At 44.8% G+C, this 25,327-nt stretch overlaps 1 protein-coding gene across 2 annotated transcripts in view; it reads right to left on the reverse strand.

Moving 5' to 3' along the window:
- Positions 1-25,327, reverse strand: part of si:dkey-205h13.2 (mucin-5AC) — an 80,323-nt gene that overhangs the window by 28,729 nt on the left and 26,267 nt on the right. The window contains exons 8-16 of one of the 2 annotated variants that reach the window (XM_067970126.1): positions 23,618-23,792; positions 23,412-23,509; positions 17,614-17,788; positions 17,408-17,505; positions 11,545-11,719; positions 10,406-10,503; positions 5,250-5,424; positions 4,115-4,212; positions 70-244 (exon numbers count right to left, since the gene is read on the reverse strand). In XM_067970126.1, coding sequence (XP_067826227.1) covers positions 70-244; positions 4,115-4,212; positions 5,250-5,424; positions 10,406-10,503; positions 11,545-11,719; positions 17,408-17,505; positions 17,614-17,788; positions 23,412-23,509; positions 23,618-23,792 — 1,267 coding nt within the window. The remainder of the gene's footprint in view (positions 1-69; positions 245-4,114; positions 4,213-5,249; positions 5,425-10,405; positions 10,504-11,544; positions 11,720-17,407; positions 17,506-17,613; positions 17,789-23,411; positions 23,510-23,617; positions 23,793-25,327) is intronic. The other variant, XM_067970127.1, reaches the window with a different exon arrangement.

Consider the following 25,327-nt stretch of genomic DNA (forward strand, 5'->3'; position numbering starts at 1 on the left):
AAATCAGAGGCAATGGAGGGGTCAGGATAGGTAGTAGTGAGAAATAAGACAGAAGTAATCATTAAATACTCAGCAACGATGTCTCCAGAGCTTGAGGCTGGAATTCCTGATGTTGTCTCCACTTCACAGGCAGTCGGATTATTGCAGATCTGATCAGGATATTCTTTTCGGAGATTCACAAGATCCTCATAATCTCCAAATCCTGATGGGTTATCACGATCAAACCACCGGGTTTTGCAATTACCTGATTTAAGGAATAAACAAAAGGCAAACTGTGAACAATACATTTGAAGATGGAATTGAAAGGTTTGGCTTAATGGATGCAGAATAGAAAGAGAAAAGTTTTAACAATTGGACTTCTTCTGGTGATGACCAAGTTGAAACATAATTACACAGAACGATAATTGGTTTCAACTGGCGATTGCTGACAGAGCTTAATAAAACATATCAACGGATCTAGGAACAGAAATCACTCTGTGCCAGCTCCAAAGGGAATACTCCCAAAACACTGGGTGACACTTCTCTTCCCCACTCCAGCCTTTCCTATCTCCTTTCTAAGTCAGACTGTTAATATAGTGCCCATGGGAAACAAAATGTGGATCTTTTTCAGTCGATTTGCAGTTGCTGGAAGCTGGGCTGAGACATGTCAATGTGTTTCAAATAAGATCCTTACAGCAGCAGTGAGAGAAGACGTTCCTTCCATCTGATCTCCTCGACTAAAACCAGGTCCCAGGTGAATGACAATGTTTAAAGCTAAATTGCTAACCACTTTCCCAGTGATATTGATAAATGTTTTGACAGAAATGCAAGAAATGTAAAGTCGGGAGAAAATGGTTTTGATCAGTTATGTTAAACTTATACAGAACCTTGGTTAGACCACACTTAGAGTACAATATTACAAAAAGGATATAGAAGCACTGGAGAAAGTGCAAAAAAGATTTACAAGAATGTTACCAGAACTAAGTGGGTACAATTACCAGGAAAGGGTGGGGTTCTTGTCGCTAGAAAAGAGAAGTCTGAGAGGTGACCTGATAGATGTCTTTAAAATTAAGAAGGGTTTTGACAGGGTAGCCGTAGAGAAGATGTTGCCACTTATGGTGGAGTCCAAAACTAGGGGCCATGAATACAAGATAGTCACTAATAAATCCAATAAGGAATTCAGGAGAAACTTGTTCACTCAGAGAGTGATGAGAATTTGGAACTTGCTACCACATGGAGTGGCTGAAGTGAATAGCATAATTGCATTTCAGGGGAAGCTAGATAAGTACATGAGGGAGAAAGGAATAGAAGGATATGTTGATATGGTGAGATGAAGTAAGATGGGAAGAGACTCATGTGGAGCATAAGCATCAGCATAGAGCTCTTGGGCTGATTGGCCTGTTTCTGTATTGCAAGATTCTATGTAATTCTATGAATTTGCAGCTGCTGAAAAATAGACGGAGACTGATCAATCTCTTTCAATTAGGGGCCTTACAGCAGAACTGAGACTATAATGGATAATAGCAAAATGGCAGAATTGTTAAATGAATACTTTGTATCAGTTTTTAAAGTAGAGGAAGTGGACAAAAGACCAGAGGTTCAATGGAACCTAAAAATAAGTCTGTGAGGAACTTAGTGGCTATAAGTTTAAAAAATGATAATGGAGTAAATAATGGGAGTTAGGGTAGATAAATCTCCAGGATCTGATACTTTCCATCCTAGGGTATTAAAAGAATAAGGAGGTGCGTCTTTTTCCAAAGCACTGTAAAGTTGGGAATTGTGACCTTGGATTGGAAAATTCCAAATGTCACTCCATATTTAAAAAAGGAGGGAAGGAGAAACCAGGGAAGTACAGATCTTTCAGTTTAATGTCAGTTGTTGGGAAGTTAATGGAATCTATCATCAGGGAGTGAGTGACTGAGCATCTGAACAAGTATGAGCTGATCAAAGAGAGTCAGCATCGATTTGTGAATGGTAGGTTATGTCTGATTAAGAACATAAGAACATAAGAAATAGGAGCAGGAGTAGGCCAATCGGCCCCTCGAGCCTGCTCCGCCATTCAATAAGATCAGGATCTGATCCTAACCTAATTCCCTTTACTTCTAGGAAACTGATTAAACTAGTTAAATGTTTTGAGGAGGTCACGAACAAGGTGGACAGGGGATTGTCCATGGATGTTGTCTATATGGACTTCCAGAATGCATTTGATAAGGTTCCGCACAAGATATTAATAGGAGAAATGAGAGCACATGGAATTGGAGGTAACCTTGTGAGATGGGTTGATTATTGCTGGGAGGTAGGAGGCAGAGAGTAGGAAGAAAAGAAATGTACTCTGATTGGCAGAATGTGAGAACTAATGTTCCCCAGGGATCTGTACTGGAGCTACAGCTTTTCACCATTTATATTAATAACTTGGATGAAGGAATAGAGAGTACTATATCATGTTTGCCGTGACACCAAGTTAGGAGAAACAGTAAGTTGTGTAGATGGGAGCAGGAAGTTACAAAGGGAGATAGACAGATTAATTGAGTGGGCAAATCATTGAAAGATGGAGTTTAATGTGAGGAAGTGTGAGGTAATCCATTTTGGATGTAAGAAAGACGAATTGGATTTTTTTTTAACAGCAAGAGACCAGAAACTGGAAGAGCAAAGGGATTTGGGTGTCCAGGTACACAAATCACGAAAAGCTAGTGCACAGGTATAAAGAGTAATCAAAAAGGCTAATGGAATGTTGGTCTTTATCTCAAGGGGTCTGGAATCCAATGGGGAGGAAGTTATGCTTCAGCTGTACAGAGCCTTGGGCAGACCCCATCTGGAGTATTGCATTCAGTTCTGGGCGCCGCACCTCAGGAATGATATATTGGCCTTTTGAAATAAATATATTAAGAATGGAAAATGGGATTCCACAAACAAGTAATACGAGGTGTAAAAGCATAGAATGGAAAACTTTGCAGAGCATCAAAAGTACAAAATTGGTTTAACAGAGATCTGGCTTGAACCTGAAGATTAGACACGACTTTTACATAATCTCATTTTTAAATGTTCACAAGGCCTTTAATGGTACACTGGGGCAAGTCAACTATCATCCCTGAAGGCAAGTGTTTGGCCTGTGTTCTCCACCTCCTGCAATGACATGGCCATGATTAGGCCCTCTGGGTGTTACGTTCCTACCGCTCGGTGATGCATTTGCTAAGTATTCAGTGCACCGTACCCCTAGAATGTTCTCGGTGTGTAACACTGCAATAACACCGTTTAGTTCTAACAACAGACTGAAATCATTGTTTTATTGAAACATACCGCAAAACTACATCACTGACTGCAGAGCAATTGTCCTCGATATTAATCCCCATAGAACAGGCAGATGAGGGTCTGGGCTGGGGTAAAGACTTAAATATGGGGAATGCGTCCCCAACATGTCACGCACGCTTTTTTAAGTCAGCGGATATCCGAGTCCCCCATCGTGGAAAGGCGGGACACTTCATTAACATATTTAATCGGGCTCCCACAGTGCAATTGGGAGCCCAATTTAAAATTCACAGCTGCAGAGGTCGGGAAACCCTGCAGTGAAAGGGAGACGGGAGCTGCCGGTTCCACAGGGTAAGTGTCTTTCTCAGCACTCCTTGTGGGCCAGGAGAAGCAGGCTTGCTCCCCTGGCCCCTAAACGAAGCCTTCGGCCTCCCACCTGCTGATCGCGGCCTCTCTCTCCCTCCAGCCCCGAAGTCCAATCTCTCTTTCCTGCTGCGATGGCAGATTTCTCCCTCCCTCCCCAAAGCTGCGATAGCTGACCATCACCCCCCCACCCCCACCAACCAAAGCCGCGATGGCCAGCCTTCCCTCCTCCTGATTGCCAGGGACTGCCCCCAAGGGTCCCCGACTGCGGCCTCCTGCGGTTAGTTCTCCCTCTCGATCACTGGCCAGGCTGTAAAGTTGGCCTGCGGCCGGGCGGGAAATGGATCAAAACAATGATAACGAGGTGCTGCCGTTAAGCTCAGCAGGACCTCTGCGTCCCCGGCCTTGCCAGGTTCTTCGCTCTTTTCGTCCTGCCCCCCCGCCTCCCCATAAATATTGGGGCCATTGTTTCCAAAGTGCAAGGTATCACTCAATAAATCAACTTTTACAAATGTCCAATACTTACAAAACGATTCAGGGCAGGTAAATCGTATTCTGTAATCTTCACAGCTCCCATCTTTTTGTTCTTTATTCACACAAGTAAATCCAGAGGAGATGCTGCACCTGTTTAATACAGAATGGGCGGGTTTCATAATGTAGTAGCTAAAAGAATTCATGTCCTTTGAAATAAAGACACTGTACAACAACAACTTGCATTGATATCGTGCCTTTAACGTAAAAAGTCCCAAGGCGTTTCACAGGAACGATTACCAAACAAAATTTGACACCGAGCACATAAGGAGATATTGGGACAGGTGACCAAAAGCTTGGTCAAAGAGTTAGTTTTTAAGGAGCATCTTCAGCGAAGAGAGAGAGATGAGGAGGCGGAGAGGTTTTGGGATGGAATTCCAGAGCTTAGGGCCTGAGTAGCTTAAGGCACGGCTGCCAACGGTGGAGTGAAGAAAATAGGGGATGCGCAAGAGGCCAGAATTGGAGGAGTGCAGAGATCTCGGAGGGTTGTAGGGCTGGAGGAAGTTATGGAGATTGGGAGGGGCAAGGCCATGGAGGGATTTGGAAACAAGGATGAGAATTTTAAAATCGAGGCGTTGCTGGACCGGGAGCCAATGTAGGTCAGCGAACACAGGGGCGATGGTTGAATGGGACTTGGTGTGAGGTCGGATACAGGCAGCAGAGTTTTGGATGAGCTCAAGTTTACGGAGGGTGCAAGGTGGGAGGCCGGCCAGGGGAGCATTGGAATAGTCGAGTCTAGAGGTAACAAAGGCATGGATGAGGGTTTCAGCAGCAGATGAGCTGAGGCGGGGCAGAGAGGGGCAATGTTACGGAGGTGGAAGTAGGTGGTCTTGGTAATGGAGAGGATATGGTATTGGAAGCTCAGTTCAGGGTCAAATGGGATGTCGAGATTGCGATCAGTCTGGTTCAGCCTCAGACAGTGGCCAGGGAGAAGGATGGATTCAGTGGCTAGGGAATGGAGTTTGTGGTGGGGACTGAAGCTATTGTCGTCGGTCTTCCCAATATTTAATTGGAGGAAATTACTGCTCATCCAGTACTGGATGTTGGACAAGCAGTGTGAGAAATCAGAGGCAATGGAGGGGTCAGGATAGGTGGTAGTGAGGAATAAGACAGCCGGAATCATTATTTACTCAGCAACGATGTCTCCAGAGCTTGAGGCTGGAATTCCTGATGTTGTCTCCACTTCACAGGCAGTCGGATTATTGCAGATCTGATCAGGATATTCTTTTCGGAGATTCACAAGATCCTCATAATCCCCATTTCCTGATGGGTTATCTCGGTCAAACCACCGGGTTTTGCAATTACCTGATTTAAGGAATAAACAAAAGGCAAACTGTGAACAATACATTTGAAGATGGAATTGAAAGGTTTGGCTTCATGGATGCAGAATAGAAAGAGAAAAGTTTTAACAATTGGACTTCTTCTGGTGATGACCAAGTTGAAACATAATTACACAGAACGATAATTGGTTTCAACCGGCGATTGCTGACAGAGCTTAATAAAACATATCAACGGATCTAGGAACAGAAATCACTCTGTGCCAGCTCCAGAGGGAATACTCCCAAAGCACAGGGTGACACTTCTCTTCCCCACTCCAGCCTTTCCTATCTCCTTTCTAAGTCAGACTGTTAATATAGTGCCCATGGGAAAGAAAATGTGGACCTTTTTCAGTCGATTTGCAGTTGTTGGAAGCTGGGCTGAGACATGTCAATGTGTTTAAATAAGATCCTTACAGCAGCAGTGAGAGAAGACGTTCCTTCCATCTGATCTCCTCGACTAAAACCGGGTCCCAGGTGAATGACAATGTTCAAAGCTAAATTGCTAACCACTTTCCCAGTGGAAGACTTACATTGATATTGATAAATGTTTTGACAGAAATGCACGTACTAGGAATAATACATGGAGCCAAAAGTTGTTTACAATGGAAAGGACAGAATTAAAACTTGAGTATTTGGCATGGGTTTCATATAGCATAGTTCAGAATGTTCACAAGCACCTTCCTGGTGGAACAGTAGTCAGGGCAACTTTCCTACCAACTGTGAAGATGAATGCTTGTCCATTGCTTGGAGCTTCCCCGCTGTGCCTGGTTAAAGGAACAAATGAATAGCACATTTTGAACACTTTTAAAAAATGGAAATGAAGGTTTTGGCTTAATGGGTGTAGAATAGAAAGAGAAAAGTTTCAACAATTGGAGTCTTTCTGATGATTACTGTGAAAAGTAATTACACAGAACAATAATTGGTTTTAACTGGTGATTGCTGAGAGCTTAATAAAAAAAAGGAAAAAGTGAAGGATTGGTAACAGAAATCATTACTGATTTCTGTGCGTGAATTTTGCGTTCATCACCGAGGGGAATTAATTCTGTTTAGGGAATTGTGTGCTTTGTTGCAGTCTTCACATCCAGTGTTAGTATCAGAAACACTCTGGTCAGCTGCAGCAGGGATTGGATAGTAATTACAGGTTCGTCTGTACAAATTTGACATTTGCCAGCTTCAGAAGGAAACCTCCTATAGCACTGGGTGACATCTCTGTTCCTCATTTCTGTCTTTCTCAATTGCTTTCCAAGTTAGACTGTTTATATCTGCCCATAAAAAACAAAATGTGGACTTTTTCTCAGTGAAGGGTAAAATTGAAATGAAAGAAAAAGGCATAATACATACTTTGTACATAGCACAAAGCTAAGTATATAGACAATAAAGGAGTGGACGATAAAAGGGAATACGAAAAGGTTAGGAAAGAAGTCAAAAAAACAATTAGGAAAGCAAAGAGGAACAATGAAATTAAATTATCAAGGAATATAAAAAGAAATTGTAAAGTATTCTAATGACACAAAGGACGCTAAATTGGGCTGTGTCGTGCCCATTGTTTCGGCACTACACGGCCTCTCTGACATCCAAGATGGAGTCTTGGATGCACACACACGTTTCCAGCGTGGCGTGCACCAAACACCATCTTGATACAGGAGCTCGCGCAGGTGCAGATAACGAATGCTGGAATCATGTAAAGTAGGGAGCAAATGGCTTCAATCAGTGTGCAACGCTGATTTAAAGTGATAGACACCATTTTGGGACTTAACGCTCAACTCGACACACAGTCTTAACCCCAACCATCTGAACGTGTCTTAGAGTACCTGGAGGACCCCCTCACCAGCACTTTTAAAGGGACCATGCAGCATTTACAGGTTAGTGGCTGGATTATTGTTTCTGGCTGCCGAGACATTTGTAACTGTTTTTGGAGGTGTTCTACATTTGAATACTAGGACGGGGGACATAGCCTAACATTTAAAGCCAGGACATGCAGGAGTGAAGTTAGAAAATGCTTCTACACGCAAAGGTTAGGGAGATGTTTGGAACGCTTTTCTGCAGACGGCAGTTGATGCTAGCTCACTTGTGAAAGTTAAATCTGAGATTGATAGATTTCTGTAAACCAAGGTTATAAAGGGATATGGGGCTAAGTCGGGTATATGGAGTTAGGTCACAGGTCCACCATGATCTCACTGAATGGCGGAACAGGCTCGAGGGGCTAAATACCACTGCCACTTTTTTTTTATTCGTTCATGGGATGTGGGCGTCGCTGGCGAGGCCGGGATTTATTGCCCATCACTAATTGCCCTTGAGAAGGTGGTGGTGAGCCGCGTTCTTGAACTGCTGCAGTCCGTGTGGTGAAGGTTCTCCCACAGTGCTGTTAGGAAGGGAGTTCCAGGATTTTGATCCAGCGACGAAGAAGGAATGGCGATATATTTCCAAGTCAGGATGGTGTGTGACTTGGAGGGGAATGTGCAGGTGGTGTTGTTCCCATGTACCTGCTGCTCTTGTCCTTCTAGGTGGTAGAGGTCGTGGGTTTGGGAGGTGCTGTCGAAGAAGCCTTGGTGAGTTGCTGCAGTGCATCCTGTGGATGGTGCACACTGCAGCCACAGTGCGCCGGTGGTGAAGGGAGTGAATGTTTAGGGTGGTGGATGGGGTGCCAATCAAGCGGGCTGCTTTGTCCTGGATGGTGTCGAGCTTCTTGAGTGTTGTTGGAGCTGCACTCATCCAGGCAAGTGGAAAGTATTCCATCACACTCTTGATTTGTGCCTTGTAGATGGTGGAAAGGCTTTGGGGAGTCAGGAGGTGAGTCACTCACCGCAGAATACCCAGCCTCTGACCTGCTCTTGTAGTCACAGTATTTATATGGCTGGTCCAGTTAAGTTTCTGGTCAATGGTGACCCCCAGGATGTTGATGGTGGGGGATTCGGCAATGGTAATGCCGTTGAATGTCAAGGGGAGGTAGTTAGACACTCTCTTGTTGGAGATGGTCATTGCTTGGCACTTGTCTGGCGCGAATGTTACTTGCCACTTATGAGCCCAAGCCTGGATGTTGTCCAGGTCTTGCTGTATGCGGGCTCGGACTGCTTCATTATTTGAGGGGTTGCGAATGGAACTGAACACTGCAATCATCAGCGAACATCCCCATTTCTGACCTTATGATGGAGGGAAGGTCATTGATGAAGCAGCTGAAGATGGTTGGGCCTTGGACACTTACCTGAGGAACTCCTGCAGCAATGTCCTGGGGCTGAGATGATTGGCCTCCAACAACCACTACCATCTTCCTTTGTGCTAGGTATGACTCCACCCACTGGAGAGCTTTCCCCCTGATTCCCATTGACTTCAATTTTACGAGGGCTCCTTGGTGCCACACTCGGTCAAATGCTGCCTTGATATCAAGGGCAGTCACTGTCACCTCACCTCTGGAATTCAGCTCTTTTGTCCATGTTTGGATCAAGGCTGTAATGAGGTCTGGAGCCGAGTGGTCCTGGTGGAACCCAAACTGACCATCGGTGAGCAGGTTATTGGTGAGTAAGTGCTGCTTGATAGCACTGTCGACGACACCTTCCATCACTTTGCTGATGATTGAGAGTAGACTGATGGGGCGGTAATTGGCCGGATTGGATTTGTCCTGCTTTTTGTGGACAGGGCATACATGGGCAATTTTGCACATTGTCGGGTAGATGCCAGTGTTGTAGCTGTACTGGAACAGCTTGGTTCTTTGCGGCAGCTTGATATGCGCCACCTTCTCCTGGAAGAAAGCGGGACATGCGTCTGGGTGATGTGCCTGTCATGGTTGATTAGCTGCCAATGTGTGTGGCCTGTGAGTTGTGGGTGTGCGGCTTGAAACGGTGGTAATGCGTAAGGGTAAGAGGAAGCATCTGTTGGAAGAGTTGAGTACTGATGGAAAGAGTTTTTTGGTATGTAGGGGATGGGGGGTGTAGTGCATGGAGCAGTTGGTAGGAGATGCCACTTGACAGTTGACCTCACTCACCTTGCTCACTCATGTCAAAGCATTGAACTTCTTCATGCACTGCTTCCATGTTCATGATGCTGTGCGCCTGGAATTGACTTCGTCCCCCGCTGCCTCCCACTATCTTTTGAGTATACGTCTGGAGGGCCTCTTGCCCCACCACCACCCCCCCCCCCCCGGCCCACCACCCCCCCCCCCGTGGCTATAGGAAGTCCCTTCTTCTGTCCACCTCTTGCACCAAGGTCTCTAGTGCATCAGCAGAGAACCTTGGTGCACGCACGCAGGCCCGGTACCAACTTAGCGGATATCCGAGTGCTCCATCGTGGAAAGGCGGGACACTTCATTGACATATTTAATCGGGCTCTAACAGTGCAATTTAAAATTCACAGCTGCAGAGGTTGGGAAACCCTGCAGTGAAAGGGAGACGGGAGCTGCCGGTTCCACAAGGTAAGTGTCTTTCTCAGCACTCCTTGTGGGCCAGGAGGAGCAGGCTTGCTCTGTCGGCCCCTTAAGGAAACCTTCGGCCTCCCACCTGCCGATCGCGGCCTCTCTCTCCCTCCAGCCCTGAAGTACAATCTCTCTTTCCTGCTGCAATGGCAGGTTTTTCCCCCCCTCCCCAAAGCTGCGATGGCTGACCTTCACCCACCCACCCCCCACCCCCCCGCTACCCCCCCAGCCCGCCCGCCCCCCCCCCCCCAAAAACCACGATAGCCAACCATCCCTCCTCCTGATTGCCAGGGACTGCCCCCAAGGGTCCCCTGCGGTTAGTTCTCCCTCTCGATCACTGGCCAGGCGGTAAAGTTGGCCTGCGGCCGGGCGGGAAATGGATCAAAGCAATGATGACGAGGCGCTGCCGTTAGGCTCGCCAGGACCTCCGCGTCCCCAGCCTTGCCAGGTTCTTCGCTCTTTTCGTCCTGCCCCCCCGCCCCCCCATAAATATTGGGGCCATTGTTTCCAAAGTGCAAGGTATCACTCAATAAATCAACTTTTACAAATGTCCAATACTTACAAAACGATTCAGGGCAGGTAAATCGTATTCTGTAATCTTCACAGCTCCTATCTTTTTGTTCTTTATTCACACAAGTAAATCCAGAGGAGATGCTGCACCTGTTTAATACAGAATGGGCGGGTTTCATAATGTAGTAACTAAAAGAATTTATGTTCTTTGAAATAAAGACACTGTACAACAACAAAAACTTGCATTGATATCGTGCCTTTAACGTAAAAAGTCCCAAGGCGTTTCACAGGAACGATTACCAAACAAAATTTGACACCGAGCCACATAAGGAGATATTGGGACAGGTGACCAAAAGCTTGGTCAAAGAGTTAGTTTTTAAGGAGCATCTTCAACGAAGAGAGAGAGATGAGGAGGCGGAGAGGTTTTGGGATGGAATTCCAGAGCTTAGGGCCTGAGTAGCTTAAGGCACGGCTGCCAACGGTGGAGTGAAGAAAATAGGGGATGCGCAAGAGGCCAGAATTGGAGGAGTTCAGAGATCTCAGAGGGTTGTAGGGCTGGAGGAAGTTACGGAGATAGGGAGGAGCAAGGCCATGGAGGGATTTGGAAACAAGGATGAGAATTTTAAAATCGAGGCGTTGCTGGACCGGGAGCCAATGTAGGTCATTAAGCACAGGGGTGATGGGTGAATGGGACTTGGTGTGAGGTCGGATACGGGCAGCAGAGTTTTGGATAAGCTCAAGTTTACGGAGGGTGCAAGGTGGGAGGCCGGCCAGGGGAGCATTGGAATAGTCGAGTCTAGAGGTAACAAAGGCTTGGATGAGGGTTTCAGCAGCAGATAAGCTGAGGCGGGGCGGAGAGGGGCAATGTTACGGAGGTGGAAGTAGGTGGTCTTGGTAATGGAGAGGATATGGTATTGGAAGCTCGGTTCAGGGTCAAATGGGATGCCGAGATTGCGATCAGTCTGGTTCAGCCTCAGACAGTGGCCAGGGAGAAGGATGGATTCAGTGGCTAGGGAACGGAGTTTGTGGTGGGGACTGAAGCTATTGTCGTCGGTCTTCCCAATATTTAATTAGAGGAAATTACTGTTCATCCAGTACCGAATGTCGGACAAGCAGTGTGAGAAATCAGAGGCAATGGAGGGGTCAGGATAGGCGGTAGTGAGGAATAAGAGAGCAGGAATCATTATTTACTCAGCAACGATGTCTCCAGAGCTTGAGGCTGGAATTCCTGATGTTGTCTCCACTTCACAGGCAGTCGGATTATTGCAGATCTGATCAGGATATTCTTTTCGGAGATTCACAAGATCCTCATAATCCCCATTTCCTGATGGGTTATCTCGGTCAAACCACCGGGTTTTGCAATTACCTGATTTAAGGAATAAACAAAAGGCAAACTGTGAACAATACATTTGAAGATGGAATTGAAAGGTTTGGCTTCATGGATACAGAATAGAAAGAGAAAAGTTTTAACAATTGGACTTCTTCTGGTGGTGACCAAGTTGAAACATAATTACACAGAACGATAATTGGTTTCAACTGGCGATTGCTGACAGAGCTTAATAAAACATATCAACGGATCTAGGAACAGAAATCACTCTGTGCCAGCTCCAGAGGGAATACTCCCAAAACACAGGGTGACACTTCTCTTCCCCACTCCAGCCTTTCCTATCTCCTTTCTAAGTCAGACTGTTAATATAGTGCCCATGGGAAACAAAATGTGGACATTTTTCAGTCGATTTGCAGTTGCTGGAAGTTGGGCTGAGACATGTCAATGTGTTTAAATAAGATCCTTACAGCAGCAGTGAGAGAAGACGTACCTTCCATCTGATCTCCTCGACTAAAACCGGGTCCCAGGTGAATGACAATGTTCAAAGCTAAATTGCTAACCACTTTCCCAGTGGAAGACTTACATTGATATTGATCAATGTTTTGACAGAAATGCAAGTACTAGGAATAATACATGGAGCCAAAAGTTATTTACATTGGAAAGGACAGCATATCTGTATGAACATAGACCAAATTAAAATTTGAGGATTCTGCATGGGTTTCATATAGCACTGTTCAGAATGTTCACAAGCACCTTCCTGGTGAAACTGTAGTCTGGGCAACTTTCCTACCAACTCTGAAGAAAAGTGTCCATTTCTTGGAGCTTCCCCACCATGCCCTTTACACATGGCATTGGTGTCCCACCCCTCTGAGATACAGTGTGGTGGTGTTCCAGCACACCATACCCGACAAGGCCGTTGTGCGAATACTATTATATCTCAAGCAATTAAACCATCCAGTTGTTATTTAAACGCAAAGCAAAAGAATAGCAGTTAGTTTATGTAGCATAATTTCCAATTAGTAAATCAACTTATAAATATCCAATGTTGTTTGCCATCTGAAATAAGTACATTAATAATGGAAAATAGGATTCCACACACAAGGAATATGAGGAGAAAAAGTATAGAACAGAAAACTTTGTAGAGAATCAAAGGCACAACTTAAATGGTTTAACAGAGATCTGGCTGGAAGCTGAAGATTACATACGCCTCAGCTAATAAAGGAATGTATCCCGTATGCCTTTTTAACGTCCCGTCATAATTTTATATACCTCAATTAAATCTCCCCTCAGCCTCCCTTCTTCCAAAGAAAACAACCCCAGCCTATCCAATCTCTTCTCATAGCTAAAATTCTCCAACCCTGGCAACATTCTCGTAAATCTCCTCTGTACCCTCTCTAGTGCAATCACATCTTTCCTGTAATGTGGTGACCAGAACTGTATGCAGTACTCAAGCTGTGGCCTAACCAATGTTTTATACAGTTCTAGCATAACCTCCCTGCTCTTAGATTCTGTGCCACAGCTAATAAAGGAAAGTATCCCGTATGCCTTTTTAACCACCTTACCTACCTGTCCTGCTACCTTCAGGGATCTGTGGACATGCACTCCAAGGTTCCTTTGATCCTCTACACCTCTCAGTATCCTCCCATTTATTGTGTACTCCCTTGCCTTGTTTGCCCTCCCCAAATGCATTACCTCACACTTCTCTGGATTGAATTCCATTTGCCACTTTTCTGCCCACCTGATCAGTCCATTGATATCCTCCTGCAGTCTACAGCTTTCCTCCTATCAACCACACGGCCAATTTTTGTATCATCTGCAAACTTCTTGATCAAGCCCCCACATTCAAGTCCAAATCATTAATATGTACCACAAAAAGCAAGGGACCTAGTACTGAGCCTTGCGGGACCGCACTGGAAACAGCCTTCAAGTCGAAAAAACACCCGTCAACCATCACCCTTTGCGTCCTGCCACTGAGCTAATTTTGGATCCAACGAGCCACTTTCCCTTGGATCCCATGGGCTTTTACTTTTTTGACCAGTCTGCCATGTGGGACCTTGTCAAAAGCTTTGATAAAATCCATGTACACCACATCAAATGCATTACCTTCACCGACCCTCCTTGTTACCTCCTCAAAAAATTCAATCAAGTTAGTCAGACAAGACCTTCCCTTAACAAATCTATGCTGACTGTCCTTAATTAACCCATGCCTTTCTAAATGATAATTTATGCTGTCCTTCAGAAATGATTCCAATAATTTGCCCAACACCAAGGTCAGGCTGACTGGCCTGTAATTACTCGGTCTATCTCTTTCTCCCTTTTTAAATAACCGTACAACGTTAGCAGTCCTCCAATCCTCCGGCACCACGCCTGTAGCCAGTTGGTTTGGTCATGGGGGGGGGGGGGTTGGCGGGGTTGATCGGGAGTCGTCGTTGGCGGGGGGGGGGGGGGGCGGTTCGGAGTGGTCGGGGTCGGGGGTCATCAGGGTCAGGAGTCATTGGGTGTCATGGGGTTGGGTCTCTGGTGGTCATCGGGGGGTTGGGAGGCACCAGGGATCATGGGGGGGTCAGGGTCGGGAGTCACGGGGGTTTGGGGGTCATCGGGTGTTGAATCGGGAGTCATGGGGGTTGGGTGTCATCGGGGTTGGGAGTCATCGGGGGGTTTGTAGATCATGGGGTAGGGTCGGAGATCGTGAGGGGTGACTGAGATCGTGGGGGGTGGGTCGGAGATCGTGGGGGGTGGGTCGGAGATCGTGGGGGATGGGATATCGGAGATCGTGGGCGTGCTTGCTGCAGGTAGGCTTGTTGGGCCTGGGGGAAGCACATCTGCTCCTCCTGGCCCACAAGCAGTGCTATAAAGGCACTTACCTGCTGTTTCGGGCTTTCTCACTTCCTCTCACATGGCGTGAAGGAGAAAGCCCAGGAATTCCAGCCCCCAGGGGTTATAACAAAAAAAAACTGTTAAAACGGAGGCCCGCAGCCTCCTTGAAAGCTATTAGTGACCAACCCGCCTCCTGAGAGCAGGTTGGTTACCCGCCCCTCGTCCCGTCTCCATTAAAACCGGAAATGGGCGGGTTTTAGATTTTAAAAATTTTTACTGTCCCCCCCCCGCCCCCAACCCATCTATTTTTCCGAATTAAAATCATGCTCCAGGAAACAAAAGACCTGTCAGTTTAACATCAGTTGTTGGGAAATTAATGGAATCGATCATCAGGGACAGAGTGACTGAGCTGATTAAAGAGAGTCAGCATGGATTTGTGAAGGGTAGGCCATGTCTGACTAATCTAGTTAAATATTTTGAGGAGGTCATTAACTAGGTGGACAAGTGAGTGTCTATGGATGTTATCTATATAAACTTTCAGAAGGCATTTGACAAGGTTCTGCACAAGAGGTTAATAGCAAAATTAATGGAATTAGAGGTAACCTTGTGATATGGATTGATAATTGCTGGGAAGTAGGAGGCAAGAAGCAGAGAGAAAGGGAATGCACTCTGACTGGCGGAATGTGACAAGTCATGTTCCCCCGGGATCCGTACTGGAGCCTTAACTTTTCACCATATTTATCAATGACTTGGATGAAGGAATAGAGAGTTCCATATCCACATTTGCAGATGACAGTGTAGGAGGAACAGTAAGTTTTGCAGATGGGAGCAGGATGTTATGAAGGGACATAGGCAAATTAAGTAATGGGCAAAACTGAGGCAGATGGAGTTCATTGTGAGGAAATATGAGGTAATCCACTTTGGTTGCAAAAAAGGCAAATTGGAATATTTTCTTTATGGCGAGAAACTTGAAACTGGAGGAGCAAAAGGGATTTGGGTATTCAGGTACACATAGGAACATAGGAACAGGAGTAGGCCATTCAGCCCCTCGTGCCTGCTCTGCCATTTGATAAGATCATGGCTGATCTGTGATCTAACTCCATATACCTGCCTTTGGCCCATATCCCTTAATACCTTTGGTTGCCAAAAAGCTATCAATCTCAGATTTAAATTTAGCAATTGAGCTAGTATCAATTGCCGTTTGCAGAAGAGAGTTCCAAACTTCTACCACCCTTTGTGTGTAGAAATGTTTTCTAATCTCACTCCTGAAAGGTCTGGCTCTAATTTTTAGACTGTGCCCCCTACTCCTAGAATCCCCAACCAGCGGAAATAGTTTCTCTCTATCCACCCTATCTGTTCCCCTTAATATCTTATAAACTTCGATCAGATCACCCCTTAACCTTTGAAACTTTAGAGAATACAACCCCAATTTGTGTAATCTTTCCTCGTAACTTAACCCTTGAAGTCCAGGTATCATTCTAGTAAACCTACGTTGCACTCCCTCCAAGGCCAATATATCCTTCCGAAGGTGCGGTGCCCAGAACTGCTCACAGTACTCCAGGTGCGGTCTAACCAGGGTTTTGTATAGCTGCAGTATAACTTCTTCCCCCTTGTATTCTAGTCCTCTAGATATAAAGGCCAGCATTCCATTAGCCTTCTTGATTATTTTCTGCACTTGTTCATGACACTTCAATGATCTATGTACCTGAACCCCTAAGTCCCTTTGGACATCCACTGTTTTTAATTTTTTACCATTTAGAAAGTACCCTGTTCTATCCTTTTTTGATCCAAAATGAATGACCTCACATTAGCCTACATTGAATTCCATTTGCCACAGTTTTGCCCATTCACCTAATCTATCAATATCCCTTTGTAATTTTATGTTTTGATCTACACTGCTTACAATGCCACCAATCTTTGTGTCATCGGCAAACTTAGATATGAGACTTTCTATGCCTTCATCTAAGTCGTTAATAAATATTGTGAGTACTTACCCATTATCCCTACTCTTTGTCGCCTTTCGCTCAGCCAATTTCCTAACCAAGTCCGTACTTTTCCCTCGATTCCATGGGCTTCTATCTTAGCTAACAGTCTCTTATGTGGGACCTTATCAAATGCCTTCTGGAAGTCCATATAAATAACATCCATTGACATTCCCCTGTCCACTACTTTAGTCACCTCTTCAAAAAATTCAATCAGGTTTGTCAGGCACGACCTACCTTTCACAAATCCATGCTGGCTCTCCCTGATTAACTGAAAATTCTCGAGGTGTTCAGTCACCCTATCCTTAATTATAGACTCCAGCATTTTCCCCACAACAGATGTTCGGCTAACTGGTCTATAATTCCCTGGTTTCCCTCTCTCTCCTTTCTTAAAAAGCAGAGTGACATGTGCAATTTTCCAATCTAGAGGGACAGTTCCTGAATCTAGAGAACTTTGAAAGATTATAGTTAGGGCATCTGCAATGTGCTCACCTACTTCCTTTAAAACCCTGGGATGGAAACCATTTGGTCCTGGGGATTTGTCACTCTTTCGGCTATTATTTTCTTCATTACTGTTGCTTTACTTATGTTAATTTTATCGAGTCCCTGTCCCCGATTCAATATTAGTTTTCTTGGAATTTCCGGCATGCTATCCTCTAAAAGCCAATGCACAGGTACAACAAGTAATCAAAAATGCCTGGTCATGCTGTGGGTCAATAATCCAATGCACTTTACATCCAGAAGGTCCTCAATGTTTAATATTGCACTAATACGGTTCAATTCTACGGTTCAATTCTACCTAGAGATTGAAACCATCTTTTTCTTACTTAAACATACAGCAAAACGACAGCATTGAATGTAGAGCCATTCTTTCCAAATTGGAAGGTAACAATCAATAAATTAACTTTTACAAATGTCCAATACTTACAAAAAGATTCAGGGCAGGTAAATCGTATTCTGTAATCTTCACAGCTCCTATCTCCTTGATCGTTGTTGACACAAGTGAATCCAGTAGAAACGCTGCACCTGTTTAATATAGAATAGGAGAGCATGTAAATGTAGTTGCTAAAACAATTCATATTCTTTTAAGTTATGTCACAATATCAAAATAAGATGGCAGGAATCATTATTTACTCAGAGATATTGTCTCCAGAGCTTGAGGCTGGAATTCCTGATGTTGTCTCCACTTCACAGGCAGTCGGATTATTGCAGATCTGATCAGGATATTCTTTTCGGAGATTCACAAGATCCTCATAATCCCCATTTCCTGATGGGTTATCGCGGTCAAACCAGCGGGTTTTGCAATTGCCTGGTTAAAGGAACAAACAAAAAGCACACTGTGAACAACACTTTTAAAGACGGAATTGAAGGGTTTGGCTTAATGGGTGAAGAATAGAAAGAGAAAGGTATCAACAATTAGACTCCTTCTGGTAATGACCAAGTTGAAAAGTAATTAAACCGAATAATAATTGGTTTCAACCTGTGATTGCTGAGAGAGCTGAATTAAAAAGGAAAAAGTGAAGGATCTAGTAACAAGAATCTTGTGTTGATCACTGAGGGGAATGAATGCTGTTTAGGGAATTGTGTGATTTGTTCCAGTCTTCGCATCCGGTGTTAGTATCAGAAACACTCAGATCAGCTGCAGCAGGGATCGGATAGTAAATACAGGTTCGTCTGTTCTCTACCACAAATTTCACATTTGTCAGCTGCAGAAGGAAATCTCCTATTGCACTGAGTGACATTTCTGTTCCCCACTTCTGCCTTTGTCAATTCCTTTCCAAGTTAGGCTATTTGTATCTGTCCATAAGAAAAAAAATATGGACTTTTTCTCAGTGAATTTGCAACTGCTGAAAAATAGACTAAGACTGATCAATCTCTTTCAATTCAGCACTTAAACCAGCAATTAGAGAAGATGGCCATTCGTTCATTCTCCAAGAATAAAACCGGGTCCTATCTGAATAACAATATTCCAACTATCAGCCACTTTCTCCAGGTGATAACAATAAATGTTTTGACAGAAAGATAACTGTGAAGAACAATACATGGAATGGAAAACTATTTACAAATGGAAAGACAATACATCTTCATTAACACAGACCTAGTTAAAACTTGGGGACGGAACAGTGGGTTTGCATAGTTTCGAATGTACTCAAGGTCTTTGCTGATGTCAAACGGCCTGATTTGAATTTCCTGCAGTTTTTGCCCACAGCATGTTGCCCCACCAGTGGGCCAGTAACACAGGGCATTAGGATCTCACCACTTCATGATGCAATATGTTAGAATCTCAGTGCACTGCACCACCACATGGTCCTCAATGCATCATATCTCAATACTGCAAGCACAATTCTGTCTCAAGGATGAGTTGTTATTTAAACAAACAACTAAATTAGAGCATTAATTTTATAAACATTAATTCTTAATTAATTATTCCCAAAGTGTAAGGAAGCTGTTAGTAAATCTACTTTTACAAATATCCAATAATGTTTTACAATGATCCAATGAGCTGAGCTTCCTACCCATATCCTCTCTATCAAGACTATTTCCACCTCCAAAATATTATCTGTCTCCGCCCCGTCTCAGCCAATCTACTGCTGAAACCCTCATCTATGCTTTATTTTTACCTCCTGACTCGACTATTCCAATGCTCTCCTGGCTGGCCTTGCAAATTCCACCTTCCGTATGCTTCAGCTCATCCAAAGCTCTGCTGCCCGTATCCTAACTCTAACGAAGTCTCATTCACTCATCGCCCCTGTGCTTGCTGACCTACATTGTCTCTGAGTCCAGCAACGCCTGAAGTTTAAAATTCTCATCCTTGTGTTCAAATCCCTCCATGGCCTCGCCCCTCCCTATCTCTGCAACCTCCTCCAACCCTATAACCCTCCGAGAACTCTGTGTTCCTCCAATTCTGGCCTCTCTTGCATCCTCGATTTCCCGCACCCCACCATTGGCAGCCATGCCTTCAACCGTCTAAAAGAAAGAAAGACTTGCATTTACGTAGCACCTCTCATGACCACGGAACATCACACAGCGCTTTACAGCCAATGAATTACTTTTGAAGTGTAGTCACTGTTGTAAGGAAAGACTAAGCCCTAAGCTCTGGAATTCTCTCCCTAAACTTCTCTGCCTCTCTACCACTCTCTCCCACTCTCTCCTCCTTTAAGATGCTCCTTTAAAGCTACCTCTTTGACCAAGCTTTTGGTCACCTGTCCTAATATCTCCATATGTGGCTCGCTGTCAAACTTTGTTTGATAACACTCCTGTGAAGCTTGGGATGTTTTACTTAATTAAAGGCGCTGTATAAATGCAAATTGTTGTTGTTTTGTCCACTTGAAGTCAAACATTAATGATGGAAAATCAGAGTCCACAAAGTAGGGATGAGAGAAATAGAGGCCTAGAAATTCGATCACATCCAGAAATGGGCACATAGGGCGCAGGGCAAGGTGCCCGAGGCAGGGCACGTTGGGCAGGGCACACGGCAAGGCACGGGGCAGGGTACACGGTAGGACAGGGGGCAAGGCACGGGGCAGGCACGAGGAGGGCGCGGGGCAAGGCATGGGGCAGGGTACACGGTAGGGCATGGGGCAAGGCAAGGGGCAAGGGACACAGGGTAGGGCACTGGGCAAGACACGAGGCAGGGTGCATAGAGGCTGGCACTATGCGTACTTTAGAGACTAGATTAGAGGAGGTGACTACACGTGGTGTCGCCAGGCAAAAGTCTGTAGGAGCTAGGGCAGGGGGATAGGACGCCACAGGTGCCAGCTCGCCGGAGGACGAAATCACACACTAGTTCTGCTGCAGAGGACTCAGATACTGACCTCGAGGGCCCAGGCTGATGTGCATCTACCAGTATATGCTAGGTGCTCACGCACAATGTTGCAGAGCATGGAGGAGTCCACCTCCAACTTGCCTCAAGGCTTCTTGCAGAGCATGGAGACCATTGTGTCCAACGTGGACCGTGTGGTCAGCTCCATTAACATCAGAATGGCACCCCAGTCATGAAGCATCTCCTGTCTACTGCCGTGGAAGCTCAGATGGCTGCCATCTTTGCTTTGAGGGCCACTGTTAACAGGAGCTTCCAGAGCATCACATCACTCCTGCACTCTTTTGTGAAGCAGATCAGTAGGAGTGCTGAGGAGCAATCCCAGGAGAGTAGGCTTGGCTCCATGGGAGAGGCACTTGCTGTAGTCTCTCAGCCAGTGCCCTTGTTAGTGCCACACAGCCATCAGGGCCAGACTGCCCTGGCCCATGCCGTGATGCTGCAGTCTGTAGCCGGGCCCTCAAGGCCCAGGGTTGCTTGAGGTCATCCTCCAGGGCCATCCGAAGTGTCCTAAATGGAAGCTCAGCAGCCTCCCACCTCCCAAGCTGTAGCCACTGGGAAAACATTTCGTAGCAGCACTAGGATAGGGAAATGAACACAGAAGAGAGGTATTAAGGGCATGCACAAGGGTGATACATGATTATTTTTGTCAATGCTGACATACTATGACAATATTTCTTTGATAAATTTGTTTTTTGTTCTGGATTTGGAGTTGATGTTTATCTTTGTAGTGAGGGCAAGACCTATAAGTCTGGACTGAAGGTAAGTAATCGGATAGTGGTAGTAAGGACAGTGGTAAGGATTGTGGGACTGTTAGTGTATTGAGGATGGGAGGGATGATTTAGCTGGAGCGCTTCTTGATGAGCTGCTCTCTGAGACCTCTGGCAGCTAGGGGCACTGCCTCTCCTCCTCCTCCTGCTCCTCCTCCTTTTTCTCTTCCTGCTCCTCCTCCTCTTTCTCTTCCTGCTCCTCCTCCTCTTCCTCTTCCTGCTCCTCCTCCTCTTCCTCTTCCTGCTCCTCCTCCTCTTTCTGCTCCTCCTCCTCTTCCTTCTCCTGTATTTGTTGCTACTCAGGTGACGGTAAGGGCAGGACTCATGATGGTGAAGTTATGCAGCATGCATCAGATGATGACAAATCTAGATACCCACTCGGGTGTACTGCAAAGCTCCTCAGGGACAGTCTAGGCTACAGAAGCATTACTTGTGTATGCCTATTGTTTGCTCAATCACATTTCTCATTATGGCATGGCTCCTTGTAAGCCTGCTCTGCAGCTGTGCCCAGGTTCCTGATAGCAGACATGAGCCATGTCCAACAGCTAGTCTGTAACTTGCTGACCTGGTTGGAATAAAGGCGTCACAGAGGACTGGCAAAGGATGAAAGAGTCATTACTGCTGCCAAGATATTGGGCATAGACCTACATGATGCACTGCCTGTGGTCGCAAACCAGCTGGACATTGAAGGAATGGAATCGCTTATGATTGATAAAGGTGCCAGTCTGGTGATAGAGAACATACATGGCAACGTGTGTGCAGTCTATGGCACTTTGCACGTTGAAGAAGTCTGCCTAGTGCTCTCTCGTCCTGTTTCGCTCTGTCCATGGGGACGGAGATGTAGGTGATCTACCTGGTGTAGAGAGCCTTGGTGACCTCACTGATACAGCAGTGTACTGCGAATCGGGATGTGTTGTTAATGTCACTTGCTGCAGCCTGAAAGGTTCAGGGCTACGGTGACCTTGACAGCCATAGGCAGTGCTGTCCATGACCAGGTGCAAGGCTCGAGCTGTGGTTGCAGCAGGTGACATAGCTCGGTGACAGCCTCCCTGTGAAGCAAAGGCACCTGAGACAATGCTCTTGAGTAAAGTTAAAGTAAAGTAGGAGAACTGCTCCCTAAATACCCACTGTGGATATGGCCTCCTGCGCCGTGCCCTCCTCCTCCTCCTCCTTGTGACAGCTGTGCCTGCTCTCTGGTATCTTGCTTGCTATTCCCCCTCATCCTCCAGCCCTGAATCATGCGATTATCAAAGATGGCCAAGCACTCAGTAAACAAGCTGGAAATTGAGCGAGTCCTGCTGACCACCTGTTTAGCCTCTGCTTTACTGCCGAAGTAGCATCAAAGCTGGGTGGTCGCATTGTGTCTCCTTCAAGGGATTGCATTAACAGGGGAAACTGCACAGTTGAAGAGATTACATTTGTAACGTGTGTATTGTCTGAGTCCTATGAGACCAACCATGACTGAAGCCAAAATATTTCTGAGGCAGCCAACAACAATCTCATTTCATTCCTGAAAGTAAATGTTCTGCCTATACTTGGTGCCTCCCGCAGTAACACAACTGTGGTTAGGAACTCTTGGGTGTTGGGCCTTAATGCCCGGTGATGCTGTGGGTCAATGTTCCAGTGCACTGTGCTTCTAAAGGTACTCGATGTGTAATATTGCACTAACACGGTTCAGTTCTAGCCAGAGACTGAAATCATAGAATCGTAGAATCGTACAGCACCAAAGGAGGCCATTTAGCCCATCATGTGCCTGTACTGGCTCTTTGAAAAGAGCTATTCAATTAGTCCCATTCCCCATAGCCCTGCAATTGTCTCCCCTTCAAGTATTTATCCAATTCCCTTTTTACTATTGAATCTACTTCCATTACTCTTCCAGATCATATCAACTCGCTCAGTAAAAAAAAAATTCTCCTCATTTCCCCCCTGGTTCTTTTGGCAATTACCTTAAATCTGAGTCCTCTGGTTACCGATCTTTTTGCCAGTGGAAACAGTTTCTCCTTATTTACTCTATCAAAACCTTTTATGATTTTGAATATCTCTATTAAAACTCCCCTTAACCTTCTCTGCTTTGAGAACAATCCCAGTTTCTCTAGTCTCTGCATGTAACTGAAGTCCCTCATCCCTGGTACCATTCTAATAAATCTCCTCTACACCCTCTCCAAGGCCTTGACATCTTTCCTCAAGTGGCGTGCCCAGAATTGGACACAATATTCCTGATGAGACCTAACCAGTGATTTATATATCTGACTTAAATTACACCAAAACTACAACAATAAAGGTGGAATTATTATTTCAAAAGTAGAAGGTAATGTAAATCATCTTTTATAATTTCCAATACTTACAAAAAGATTCAGGGCAGGTAAATCGTATTCTGTAATCTTCACACCTCCCGTCTTTTTGCTTTTTATTCACACAAGTAAATCCAGAAGAAATGCTGCACCTGTTTAATACAGGATGGGAGGGTGTAATAATGTAGTTTGCAAAACAATTCATATTCTTCGAAATAAATATACAGTATCACAATAAAATGACAGGAATCATTATTTACTCAGGAACGTTGTCTCCAGAGCTTGAGGCTGGAATTCCTGATGTTGTCTCCACTTCACAGGCAGTCGGATTATTGCAGATCTGATCAGGATATTCTTTTCGGAGATTCACAAGATCCTCATAATCCCCATTTCCTGATGGGTTATCGCGATCAAACCACTGGGTTTTGCAGTTGCCTGGTTTAAGGAACAAACACAGTACATTGATCACAATAAATGTTTTGACAGAAATTTAAGTGTGAAGAATAATACATGGAGTGGATCATTATTTACAGATGAAAAAGACAGTACATCTTCATTAACACAGACCTGTTAAAACTTGGGGACTGAACAGTGGGTTTACATAGTTTAGAATGTACTCAAGGGATTTGCTTGTTCCAAATGGCTAGGGTTGAATTTCTGGCAGTTTTTTTGTACAGCATGGTGCCTCGCCAGTGGGCCAGTAACACAAGGCACTCAAGTCTCACCACTCCGTGATGCAGCATGTTAGATTCTCAGTGCACTGCGCCACAATGCACAATATCTCACTACTGCAAGCACAATTCTATCTCAAGGAATGAAACCATCCAGCTGTTATTTAAACAAACAACTATATTAGACCGTTAATTTTATAAACATTAATTATTCCCAAAGTGTATGGTAGCAGTTAGTAAATCGATGTTTACAAATATCATATGTTTTATCTTTTCCTTATACTTAAACAGGTTGGTGAGTTGCAGGTTTAAGTCACGACCTGGTGGCAATAACAGAGACCTGGCTCAAAGAAGGGGACGATTGGGTACTTAATATTCCTGGCTACAAGGTATTCAGGAAAGATAGGGAAGGAAAGAAAGGACGGGGTGGCAGTATTGATCAAAGAAACTATTATAGCACTGGAAAGGGATGATGTCCTTGAGATGTCAAAGACAGAACCTATTTGGTTAGAATTAAAGAACAATAGAGAAGCTATTATGTTACTGGGTGTATACTATAGGCCACCAAATAATGGGAAGGAGATAGAGGAGAAAATTTGAAGGCAAATTACAGCAAGATGAAAGAACTAAAGAGTAGTGATAATGGGGGACTTCAATTATCCCAATATAGACTGGGACAGTAACAGTGTAAAGGGCAAAAAGGGGGAGGAATTCCTGAAATGTGTTCAAGAGAACTTTCTGGAACAGTGTGTTTCCAGCCCAACCAGGAAGGAAGCAGTCCTGGATCTAGTTCTGGGGAATGAAGTGGGGCAACTGGAGCATGTTTCAGTGGGAGAGCATTTAAGGAACAGCGATCATAATATCATTAGGTTTAGATTAGTTATGGAAAAGGACAATCAAATATGAAAATCCTTAGGGAGGAGGGCAAATTTCAGTGAGTTAAAAAGGGATCATGCCCAGGTGTGTTGGAATCAAAAATTGGCAGGCAAAACAGTAATTAAACAATGGGAGGCCTTCGAGGAGGAGTTGGTTCAGATACAGAGTAGACACATCCCTACAAGGGGGATAGGAATGGCATCCAAAGCTAGAGCTCCCTGGGTGACTAAAGATATAGAGATTAAAATGAAACAGAAAAAGGAGGCTTATGATGAATGTAAGATTCATAATATAGTAGAGAACCAGGCTGAATATAGAAAGTACAGAGGAAATCTAAAAAAAGGGAATAAGAGGCGAAGAGTGAGTATGAGAATAGATTAGCGGCTAACATAAAAAAGAACCCAAAAGTCTTTTGTAAAAATA

Source organism: Heptranchias perlo, chromosome 32 (assembly GCF_035084215.1).
Source record: "Heptranchias perlo isolate sHepPer1 chromosome 32, sHepPer1.hap1, whole genome shotgun sequence".
Classification (NCBI taxonomy): domain Eukaryota; kingdom Metazoa; phylum Chordata; class Chondrichthyes; order Hexanchiformes; family Hexanchidae; genus Heptranchias; species Heptranchias perlo.